This window comes from Anguilla anguilla, chromosome 2 (assembly GCF_013347855.1).
Source record: "Anguilla anguilla isolate fAngAng1 chromosome 2, fAngAng1.pri, whole genome shotgun sequence".
Classification (NCBI taxonomy): domain Eukaryota; kingdom Metazoa; phylum Chordata; class Actinopteri; order Anguilliformes; family Anguillidae; genus Anguilla; species Anguilla anguilla.
In genome coordinates this window covers 28,201,397-28,213,694 of record NC_049202.1, presented here as the reverse complement: position 1 = coordinate 28,213,694, position 12,298 = coordinate 28,201,397, and the positions used below count along the sequence as shown (strand labels likewise).

The 12,298-nt window shown below is 37.5% G+C and overlaps 1 protein-coding gene across 1 annotated transcript; it reads left to right on the top strand.

The window, feature by feature from the left end:
- The first annotated feature begins 2,461 nt into the window (after positions 1-2,461).
- Positions 2,462-9,585, top strand: rpl23 (ribosomal protein L23). The gene is made up of 5 exons (XM_035407209.1): positions 2,462-2,586; positions 4,982-5,065; positions 5,640-5,768; positions 7,385-7,498; positions 9,431-9,585. The coding sequence occupies exons 1-5, from the start codon at positions 2,574-2,576 to the stop codon at positions 9,511-9,513; spliced, it is 423 nt and encodes a 140-aa protein (XP_035263100.1). The 5' UTR covers positions 2,462-2,573; the 3' UTR covers positions 9,514-9,585.
- Positions 9,586-12,298: the final 2,713 nt, after the last annotated feature.

Sequence of the window (12,298 nt, the reverse complement as noted above, 5' to 3'; positions counted from 1 at the left end):
GCAGAACTCCATTTGGCCATACCTAACAAGTAATGAAATTTGAAGGAATTATGATATTGCAACAATAACAAGGGTGTACATTCATTTAGAACCTATTTATTTATTTATTACTTATTTATCATGAGCTGGAAGATGTTATGAAATACTATATTTGTCATTAGTTACTGATTGTCTTTGGTGTTAGCAAAAAGAGAGTAACACCAAAGATGGTAACACAAATTTCTGGAAATCAGGGTTTTTGTAAAATGGAGGCTGCAGTCTCTCAGATCAAAATTCATAAAACTATTAAGAACGCATTAGCTATGTGCTTGATTTATTTTATTACAATTCCACTCTTTCACATAAAAATGGTAACACCACTGTCATATTTAAGTGAGCTTTGCAAGATTACCCAATAAATCATCAAATTTGAGATTTGAGACAAAATGTCAAAAAAGTGTCCAGACTCATCATGTGCTGTCCACAGGGCTGGCCCTAGGATTTTGGTGGCCCTAAGCAAACCTGTCCGAGCGGGGTGGGGTGCTCTGGCTGTCAATGTTAGCTCCTCCTCCAATGACCTCTTACCACAGGAAGTACATCAAAAAAACCTTGTATGTTATTTTAATGGAATATTTAGCCTATTTGACAGTAACACCAATGACACAAAATGCAGTGACAATTGTTTTATTAAAAATATTTATGTATTTATTTGTTATCCATGCAGTATATATATATATATAAATTTTATTCCAACATGCTATTAATTTTATTTATATATATATATATATATATATATATATATATATATATCACAAAAATGTCATTACACATTTCATCAGCATTATAGTTTTTCTTGCAGTGTTTTTAAAAAATAAAATAAACAAAAAAGACCATGTAAATTCATTGTACAATTCAGAAACAAATCAAATTCATATGTATCCAATGATTTTGTGTTTTTTTTTGTTTTGTTAGAATTGCAAAGGTGAGTGATGGCATATGCCACCGCATTTGGAGAATTCCATATATAAGCTACCAGTATACCCTTCTACATTTCACCAAGAGGTCTTCCGTTATTGGAAATGAATATACAAACATAAATTCTCCCCCTTTAACATTACCAACACGATTTGGAATAACAGATTCATCCTCTTTAAACTCAGATATATATGCAACACATTGGCTTCCAAAAGGTATCTGGTTCTGGTCCCTCTTGCAACATACTGGATGATGATATAAATTTTGAGTTAGTCTCTTTCTTTTATTTTACAAATCAAAAGTGCTACGATATATGTGAAACTGAAGCCTATAAAATACTCTTAATTTGTGAAGGGGTTGAATTTTAAAAGAACAAGCGTGGTAGCACCTTGTTAAGAGAAACTTTGTCAAATCAGCACTATTCAGGTTGATTACGAATGCACAAATGTAGAGGTTTGTGCAATTAGGTTTCTCTCTTTTCCCATTTCTCCTAAATCTAAAGAAGTGCATTTTAAAATAATTAATGAGATCTATCCCTTTAAGGAGTTTTTGAGACTGAAATTATGATAATTGTCTCTAGCCATTGCCATAACTGTGGGAGGCTGAAACCGCAGAACATCAGTAAAATGGTTCAAACCTTTTTTTCCTCTTTTCGTATGTGGGTCCAATCAAAAAGTAAAGTATTAACACAACTTCGTGATGATAAAATTTGGTATTGCCATGGTGAATCAAAAGGTAAAATATAGAAGAGACCCATCTTATTATTTTGGCTACATTTTTATTCACAAATGTAAATAGCTCATGTCCTCCTGTATTCAATATTTTTAAGGATCTGTCTTTGTTCTCTAAATCTAAAAAAATGTAAAAAGTAAACGAGCTCAAAAATAATTATTTCTCTTTTCACAATATAAACTTGTGTGACCCCTTATTATATGTATTGAAGCAACTGTAAAGCCCCTAATTGTTGTACATTTATAATCGTTAAATAAAATCTTTTTTTTCCATAGGGATTTCGATTTATATGGAAAAGGTCTGTGGTTAAGATAAGCGTTTTTCATATTTTTTCTGCGAGATAAATTACACATATTAATGAACACATAATAATAATAGTCTTGAATTTCGAAGCCGTTATGTATTTTAAAGAAGTAACTTACAAGCAAGTTCCTATATTGAAAGTACAACAACGCTAGCCAGGCACCACTCAAGTTTCCATTCAAGCCCGCCTCCACGCCATAACCGTTGTAGTTTCAATATAGCAACGTACTTTTTTAAAGCACGCAACGGTTTCAAAATTTACGGTTGAGATATCAATGGGTGTCATTTACCTCATGGAAGCAGATGTGATACTCTCTTAGGCTTACGTTAACCACAGGCTTTATTTTCCGCAGAAATCGAAATCCCTACCAGAAAAAAAGCATTGGAAATCTGCCGAGGGAACCCATGGCTCAACATGTGAACTTACTTCCGTGCTTTAGGACTACAAACTGTAACACTCTTTTGACGTAACTCTCCAGCGCTTTGTCGTGACCATTGAACTCTATGGTCGTGACGAAGGCATTTTCGGCTCTTCATACCCCAGAATTCTTTGTTTTGTCTTCCTTTTCCCCTTTCGATCCAAAATGTCGAAGAGAGGTAAGCAAGCGCCGAGGGAAGTTAATCCACGCACATCCATGTAATGTATGACTTGTAAATGGCAGAAATCACATTGAATTAAACATTTAAAGATTATTTTGTGGTAATTTTACATGTAGGTGATTAATTTCAGTTCTGTACAAATAAAATTTAATGAAACGCAAGTGGCGGATGCTATGATGATTCAGTTGTACTAGCGAGGATTTGACCACCATACACTTGCACAAGATTCACAGGAGTACACACTACTTACTGCTCGCATGATTATTAGTATTGTTATTAAGTATGTTCGCGGTTAGTTGCGTAGAATGGCTAACCATTTTCAGTCTAACGTTAGTTTGCGTTTAGGCCTCTTTAGAGTCAGGATAACCTCTGCAAAAATCGCTAAGTCGCGGTCTTGGCTATCGATAAATATGAAAATGTGTGGTGTGTTACGGCAATACCCAGTTAACTAGACTAAGGTATAAGTGAAATCTGTTAAAGCTAACTTAACCGTATGATCTTGTAATCGGAACGTTGGCGAACTTTTTAATCAAGTCTGCTGCGTCTGACGTTTAGAACAATTTTACATTACGTTGGCCGAAATAACTTGGCCAACGAATAGGCCGACATTGCACGCCTTTGAAATGCATCTTCGCGGGTTTTGATGGTCAATTGCTGCGACTTAACCTTACTGTTAATGTAACCTTATAGTTAAAGCTTACTTTCCAGTTAAATTTCTTGTTTAGCCTAGCTAACAAAACTTAACGTCTTAGGTTAGGCCAACATTAAATACTTGGTTGACATCAGATTCACTTTGGCTAATTTTTCAGTAAGTTTAATAACGTTTGTGGAAAAAATTACAGGATTTCTCAAGTATTTTATTAGCTAGGCTGCATGTTATCAACCTGTTAAAGCTCAGCGGTGTCGAACTACCAAGCTGTTAAGCACACGGTCTTTGAACTCCTTTTTTTCCGGTGTCGATTGACTAGAATCCACACCTCATTCTCCATTATTTAATTGACTACCGATTGAAAGACAGCCGCAAATACCTGCATACATTGAGGGCCTCCCGGACTGCAGTGTGACACCCCTGTTCTAGAAAGCTGATAAGCTGTTATTTGGGGTTTGCCATGCTGACTGTAGAATCCTGGGGCCTGTTGGTTTTTGTTGCACTCTAATTCAGTGGTTCTCAAACTTGGTCCTGTGGAACTGATGATTCTTGCTGCAATCCCTCATTTTCTAACATTTCTTTGTGCTTTTTGTGTTTAGGTGGATTATCTTCCCTCGTAAGGGATGGTTACACTTTGTGATTTTGTGGCGACTACCCCATTCTATTTACATAGCATGAATACTAGCAACATCTTCTGACCCTTGACAGCATTGCTGTTTCTCCTGGTTGTCTGGCTACCAACTCTCTTATGTTCATTTTCTGGACGTCAAAATGAATAGTGACTTTAGAGGATAATCACTTGATAAGAACACTAAGGTCAAAAGGTATCTGTTTTTACGACTTAACTTTTTTTTCTACTTTAAAACTGCTAATTTAGATGGGCCTGAAAATGAGTGAAAGTGAATTGGGAGCCTGACACCTGGGAAGGGAAGTGATGATGATAACGGTCAGCAGGGGCAACAGCTTAATCATTTGCAATTTAGCGCAATGTGAATATTGAACTTTTATTTTTCATGCCTGCTTAGTTATTTCTGACAATGTGGCATAAGTGGGTAAATAAGTCCCTTAAATTTGAAATGCACACTTAAAGGGCTTGTTAAAATTCTGTGCAATTGTGGTGCATTGGAAAGCATAATTAGTGTTCCCCCAGGACCGAGGTTGAGAACCACTGCTCTACTTGATTGACTAAATAGTCTACTATTAAGTTGCCCAACTAGGGTTCTTGTTTTCGGAAAAAGTTGTTGTGATTTTGAGGTAAAAACCCTTGCAGGTTTTGTGTTGCTCCAGGGTTGCAGACCCCTGAACTATTTTTCATTGGTAATAAGTGAATTTGGAGTTATAGTTGATGCACATTTAACATAGGAAGTCTGTAAGCTAACAGAAATTATAAATGAGAATTTAAGGACATGCAGACTTTTTTTTTCCAAAATCACCCATGTTTTTTGTTATTTAGATTCAAGCTGTAGCTAGATCAGGTTTACATTGAACTTTTTAATTTTTAATTTTTTTAAGCACATTAGTTAATTTATGATAACTACCGTAACCTTTTAAAATGTTCCTTATGCTACATTTTTGAAATGTAGGCTACATTAGGTATTGGCAGTTCTCAAAAATGTTAGATTTTAACTGATCCAGCTAGATATATTTGTAATTGGGCAGACTGTGTGCATTCAAGATGGGGCCTGGAAGTATGTTAAAGTAATTTTGCTGTATTAAATTTGCACAACTGAATTCTTATTTCAGGACGTGGTGGTTCATCTGGAGCAAAGTTCCGCATCTCACTGGGTCTCCCAGTAGGGGCGGTTATCAACTGCGCTGACAACACAGGTGAGTGATCCAGAAAGCTGCTGGATGATTAAATGTGCAATTTGTTCTGTGAAATTGAGCTGTTCAGTAAGTTATTGGTATTCAGTTTCTGGTTTCTCAGGTTGTACATGTTGATAGTAGTATTTTGAGGTCTGCAATGGGGTGGGAGTTCTGCAGGTTAGTGGGAGATATTTGGCCTATGCAGGTGAGAGCAGTCGGTCAGTAAAAGATCAGTGGGTCCCACTGTCCCAAAATTTAATATTTCATTTGTATAAAAGTAAACACAACTTTATCTAAAGCTGAGCATTCTCAAACTTTTTCAGACCAACACCCCCCTAATCAATGTTTAGGTCCCAATGTTGTTGTTGATAACCAACCTATGTTGGTTAGGCAGTTTCATTTTTAGCCTTGAACTGAGGGTGGGGGGGGCGTGTTCCCAAGCCAGCTGGGATGCATTCACAAGTCAAAATGCCAAAAGACATTACACAATCCAAGTCATTTCCAACAAGAAATCAAAGTCATTAATCTAAATGCATTCAGTAGCTTGTTAGGTTAGAGTGAATCTTGTTTGTAATGTTATTTGCTCTATGCCCAGGTGCAAAGAACCTATACATCATCTCTGTGAAGGGTATCAAGGGACGCTTGAACAGACTACCAGCTGCTGGTGTGGGTGATATGGTCATGGCTACCGTAAAGAAAGGCAAACCAGAACTAAGGAAGAAAGGTGAGTTTTTCCACCTAGTGTGATGCATTACTTAATTTTCCTCTTGCAGATGTGCGATGGGGTGCAGTAAGAGGACGTCAGATATAGTATATGAGGTGTGTGTGTGTGTGTGTGTGTGTGTGTGTGTGTGTATATATATATATATATATATACACACACACATACACATACATATATACATACATATATACACACACACACACACACACACATCACTGAAGTATGTGTCTGCCTCAAGGTGGCAACAGACTCGTATTCTAGAACTGTCAATCATTTAATAAGTTGGCTCCATTTCAGTTTGGCACTTCAGTAGCAGGAGTGTCAGTAGCAGGTTCTGTTAAGGCATTTTTAGTGTTGTTGCTTCAGCAGCCCACTGTCTGTTCTCTTGTATAATTATTATTCTTATTTTCTTTCTGCCTAAATTTCTACAAGCTATTCCTGCAGATTTTAACCCCTTCACTCCCAAGCCAAATCTGCCCAGTCCTTGCCCATTTAGGGGGTACCTTATTTAAAGCTCCAGATGTGAGCATCACAGAGATTTGAAAAAATGGCTTAAATGAAGCAGGACATTTGTACCATTTACAATACTAACTTTATTTAGATTAGTTTATATGAATAATTAAGAGAAAATAGTGCCAGAAATGCAATTGTCTAGGCAAAAAACAAATGTTAGTAGTTTGCAGTGAAATACATAGATCCCATATGTAAAACAGGTTAAACTATACATGTCCTGGATCAAAAACTCCTTGAAGATAAGTGTGTAAAATCTGTTTAATTTGAAAACTGAGTCGGGAGCGGTCTTGACTAATACAGTAGTCCTAGTCGAGTGGATTTGTTATACATTTGCTACTTTGCTAAATTACAAAAGCGCCGAACCAGTCATAACACGTGTTGTCACGTAGTTATCTATGTTATGCTTATGTATTTAGAATTTGTATTTGGTCTTGCTTGCCATAGTTGACTGGTGCTTTTAACTTGTGGCATCTTTTACACTCCAGTCTGGGACTTTTGTTAGTTAGGTCTGGCACTATTCGCCCGTTCCAGAAATCTGCGGTAAAAATTTAGGAATTCCAGTCGACTTAAATTTTTTGACATTCTGCAGTCATTAAAAAAAGAAAGTTAGATGATTTAATTTGCCTTAATGGCACAACTGAAAATTGTTTAACTAAGCCAGTGTTTGGTTTAAATGGGGGCATGATGCAGGTCTACAGGAGTCTGTGGTGGTGTAATTATCTCCCCTTTGTCAATTCCTGTATTTTGTAATTCTGATTTAAAAGTGAACTAAAAGTAAATCTATTAAAGTGCATTAGTAGTGCTTCAATGTTGATTTTACTAAATTAATATAATCACCTTTGTGTGCTTAATGTGCAGCCAGTTCCTTCAATGTTGTTTGTCAATGCAGATGTTTATAAAACCTAACAATTTACAATAATCTGAAGTATAAATAAGACAACCAAAATTGAAACAATTTAAGTAGTAGGCGCTATGTTATACATGCTACCTTGTTGTCAGTTTGAAAGCTTTATATATTTGACCATGAGACTATGTATCCTCCTCAGATGATTAACCCTCTTTCAAAAATTTTAAAATGGCTACATCTCATTTTCTTTTTACAGTGCATCCAGCAGTGGTGATACGGCAGCGGAAATCGTACCGGAGAAAAGACGGGGTGTTCTTGTACTTCGAAGACAATGCAGGAGTCATAGTGAACAATAAAGGAGAAATGAAAGGTTGGTCCAGATGTTGATTGCCTCTCTTGAACTTCCTTCTGATCAGAGGCAGAGTGAGTTGTAACTGTAGCATTGAAAGAACCACTTATACAGCTCCCTCATACTAATAATCAGCATTGGCAGATTTATTTGTCTTTCAGACACCACAACTGATGTTTTTATGACACATTCTTGGGGGGGGGGGGGGGGGGGTGTCTGGTTTGAAGATTCTTCTAAAATGGCTGAGACTGCAAACATGACAGATTTTGGTGTCTCCTGGGGGAACGCATGTTGCACATTGAACCTAATAAAATGTCTGAAGACTTGCCATCAAAAGAACTATGATGAATTCACTGTAATGAAACTGCAGCTAACTAACAAGCGCCAGACGGGCAAAGCAAATGAAACTACAACAATCGCTGCATAGGCGCATATCTTCTGAACGCTAGTGCTAAAGCTTTGACAATTACTGTCATTATTGCAGTATTCATGGAATGAGATGACCAACTGTTTTCAGCTTCATTTGAATTTATTTGCAATTTTGTGCTTTTAAAAGCAGAGGTTTTTAATCATGTTCAGGGCTACCTCCACAGGCAGTTGGTTACCATGGAGTGTCAATTCTTTATTTTAAGTGAGATACTGAATGTTAGGTACTTTTTTTGTTCTACGTGAATCAACCCCTTTTTCTTTTTCTACCAGAATGGTACATGGCTGCTTTATTTTCAAAAGCCATTGCTCGCAGATATAATTGAGTTAATCTCTCCTTATCCTCTTGTGCACCGTAGGCTTAGGCTATTTTGTTCGCTATGTTAATGTTTTGTTCAGGATATGCTACTGTATGGACCATAATTTAATAAATGTTGACGTGCAAATTCATCCGTTTTATTTCATGGTATACATACGTTGGTATGACTAATCTAAGTACTTGGATTGGTACTGTGTATCAGCCCATCCACAAATGGGCTGTTTCCCAATACGAAGTCAGCTGCCTCAGTGCCTGCAGCCTTAGAAGGCAGCTTCTTCTGCAGGCATTATCCTAACGGTAAAGGAACCTCAAAAGGCAACGAATCTGGGACACTCTTTTAAGGCAGGATGACGTCACAGAGTTTGTGTGCCCGCTCGAGATCAGTGTTTACTGTTACATCTGACGTCTTTAACTTTACAACTGACAGACTCTACGCAAATACATATGGATTCTGTCATAGCCATAATTGTTCTGATTCTCTGTTTAAGAGAAAACACAATTTGTTTTATGTTCATCTACCTACATAACTAGCCACTAGTTTGGCTATTTATTTTTTGGTTTTAACCAGATTTTCATGATTTCAGTTGTTCGCTGTATGTTCTAAGCCAAGTTAAGTAGCTATGTTCTATTTGGGAAGTAATGTGTTTACAAGCAAGTTAACTGGCTAGTTCTGTTCCACTGACCCGAGGTTTAAAAACATTAAATTCATTATTACAGTGTATTATTTTAGATGTAACTATAACAAATGATCGTGTTCACTGTATTTTCGTATTTCCATCGCTTTGCTGGTTTGAGCTGCCATTAATTTAACGGAAGTGAGACGTCTGAGGAAATCACAAAGACCTATGGGATAGCTGTCCTGCTGAAGGATGCGTCAGACGTTTGCCTTCAAATTTCACCCAAATAAGACTTCTTCGATGGATGCATTTTTGATGACTTCGGTTTGGGACATTCCTACGAAGGACAAGTTTAGGGAAAAAAAATTAAAATGCTGCCCTCTAAGGCAGCTGACCTCGTATTGGGACACAGCCATGGTATCGGTGCACTCCTAGTAAGGGAGCAATAAAGGCATTGATGTTTGAGGTTGATGTGAAAATAAGTTGTCCTCTAGTGGGGCATTTTGCAGCAATAGCAAGTTGAGACATTGAGACAAACTGCCATTGTTGATTATTATAATCCATGCTGGTTTTTTGTTGTGTTGTCTTTAGGCTCTGCCATCACAGGACCTGTAGCCAAGGAATGTGCTGACCTATGGCCCAGGATCGCCTCCAATGCCGGCAGCATTGCTTAAGCACCACCCCCCTTCAAAAAAAAAAATAAATCACCAATATTTCAGTTAAATAAAAACTTTACAAAGCTGGAATTTTCTTAAGGTGTCAAATTAATGTATGTAAAAATGAGGATCTACTTTTCAAACATGGTGCCAAAGTACTTGAAGGGCCAGTTCACCAAAAGAGCTAGCAGCAATGTGATTTAAGTCATTGATTGGCTCGTGTTCTCATACTTAGTTCTGAAGGCTTTAATTGGCAGCTGATTTGTGAAACCACAAATCTCCTGTCCAGGACTTGGAGTTTGACATCTCTGGTGTACGGTTTTATTTTTATTATTTTTAAATATATATAAAGTCTTTCTTTTAACCAAGTAAGTATCATTGATATAAAGTATGGATTAAGTATTGTTAACAAGAGTCATCTGGCCATAGGGGCAGCATAAAACAAAACTTGCTTGCAAAGATGAGGGGAAGGGGGGAGGGAGAGGAGGGGTGAGTGGGCTGGGTTGGGGCTGGAGGGAGGAGACATTGATTGTAAACATGAGATTCACAGCAATGCTTACAATCCCTGCATAGTATACCTTTATAGGGTTTTTATTTTATTTTTTTGCTCTGTCCAAACATGGGGAACACATCAGGAAAACATTCGGTGAGCATCGGCCACAGTGACTACGGTCTCTGACCAAATATGAACGAGTAAGGAGGAAGCAACCCTGAGATGGACTTGTAGATGATGCTGTACCAGTGGATATGCCTACATACGTACAGAGAAGGCCACTCAGCTCTGGCATACAGGGTACTGAGCTGTGTAATACCAGTAATAAACTGGAAGCATTACTCAAATACAGTAACTGTAGCCTCTCTTAGGCTAATCAGGAAAAAAAAGCTGTTTTTTCAAGATTACGGCAAAATCATTGCCGTACACTAACGTACCTGGGAGTTGTTTGATTAACAAGGGGGTAGTCTGATCTGAAAGTCTGCACAAATATCTGTGATTATAACTGGTGGGTCCTTTCATTGGGTTTTCCCTAAAAGCTTGCTTTCCGAAACAAAAGCCTGAGTGAATAAGGAACACTTCAGGAGTGCGGGGCTTGATATGGTCAATTTTGCCCCAAGAGGACACTTAAGCTCACCCAAGCAGGAATGACTTTTGATGTATGGACAAAAAATACATTTGAACAGATTGGATCCATTTTTTAAATGAGCCTTGTGCTTACTGTACTATGGGTGACCAGTGGACTAGGCACATAGGAGTGCTTCCAGGTAATCAAGTCAAATAATTTATTTCTGTTTGTGCTCCCACCTCTTTAAAGGTTCAGTGTAGGCTTTAAAGTTGTGTAGGCTACTTTTCTCCCAATTTCACATTAGGTAGGCTAACCATGGTGCCCAAAGTTGTCTCCAGTCAAGGTTGTCAGATGCCTCATTCTCATCATTGAGTTAAAATTCCATATTTGTAGCCGTTAAACTTTGTATGTAAAGGGGGGAAAAGTTTTATTTACGTTCACTTTAGCTAGTTAGTGAGCATCCCTCCTGCTCTGACTATTAATGAACACGTTTGGAGCCAGGGGTCTCATCTAATCCAAATGTCAACAGCAGGGGCCCCAGTTTGCCGTCCAGGGTTATATTAATGATGTAACAAATAAGGAAAATATTATTCCATAATGTTATCGCTCTCAGCATAAATGAGAGAAGCATGTGCTGTCAGTGGAAGTGAGCAGCACTCATAACGTGGCAGAACTATGCAATGCTGGGTAGCTAGCTAACAATGTCGTTGAACAACGTCATATTTACATTTATCATTTACTTAATCTTTCAGACAAAATCTATTTGCTAATCTTTGCTCCCCGTGCACACATTAAAAGGATGAGCAAATGGCAGCATTAAAGAACGTCTTTTTAGTTCAAAGTCAAGTCATTCAAGGCCATTTAACAAAGGTGTTTATAACTTTATTCTCTTATGCAATGTTGACATTCAAATTATTTTGGAGTGTTTGATGCATACGTGTCGAGCAAAAGTCATGAACGGGGAACCCAATGCATTTCATCACGGATTTATTGATTTTCTTAAAAAGTGACAATGGCTGACTGCTGTGGTGTTTCTACTGTTTAACTACTTTTTTTACTAGGCAACTGTAGCTATATTGCAAACACCATGTTTCTACATTGATGTTAACTCTATCCTCTACCGACATACTTAGGTCTGTCGTGTCTACAACACCCCCTAAAAATACTTAAATTTAAAAATATGACAAACACATTCATAACTAGGAGTATGTGAAAAATAAAATACATTTACATATGGGCCTTTGCATTTCGCACACTAAACATCACAGAATACAAGTTGACTTCCATGGTGCTGTCTTTTATATATCGTCAAAAAATAAGCATACTCATCATAGCCATGGTTAGTACTTTTTTTTTTGTAAAAGTCCGTAATCTATATGTCCATTCTGCGGAAAACTATTCAATTAAATAATTTATGGTCACTTCTTTGACACTACTGTTATTTTCTGATAAGCAAAGATTGATTGGAAATATGTCTGTATGCTATTGTCCAATGTCAAGTGTCTATTTGTTACAACTGTTAGCCAGTTTTGGCACTCAAATTGTACAGTCCTTGTAAGCATATCAAAGTGCCTTATAAACACAAAAGGTGGATCTCAGAAGAGAAAAGGACCAGGAGAGAAAGGTAGACAAGTTGCCATAGTTTGACGACTTTTAAAAAAAGCAATTGCCAAACCTGCAACTCAACCATGTCAAAAAGTCCGTCACTAGGGGGTTGTGAGGGGTGTGGACCGCACCGGGTG

Bases quoted from the DNA above. Each gene is read 5' to 3' on its own strand.
- rpl23 (XM_035407209.1), top strand. The intron at 5,066-5,639 runs GTGAGTGATCCA...CTCTATGCCCAG, and splicing joins CAACTGCGCTGACAACACAG to GTGCAAAGAACCTATACATC. The intron at 5,769-7,384 runs GTGAGTTTTTCC...TTCTTTTTACAG, and splicing joins ACCAGAACTAAGGAAGAAAG to TGCATCCAGCAGTGGTGATA.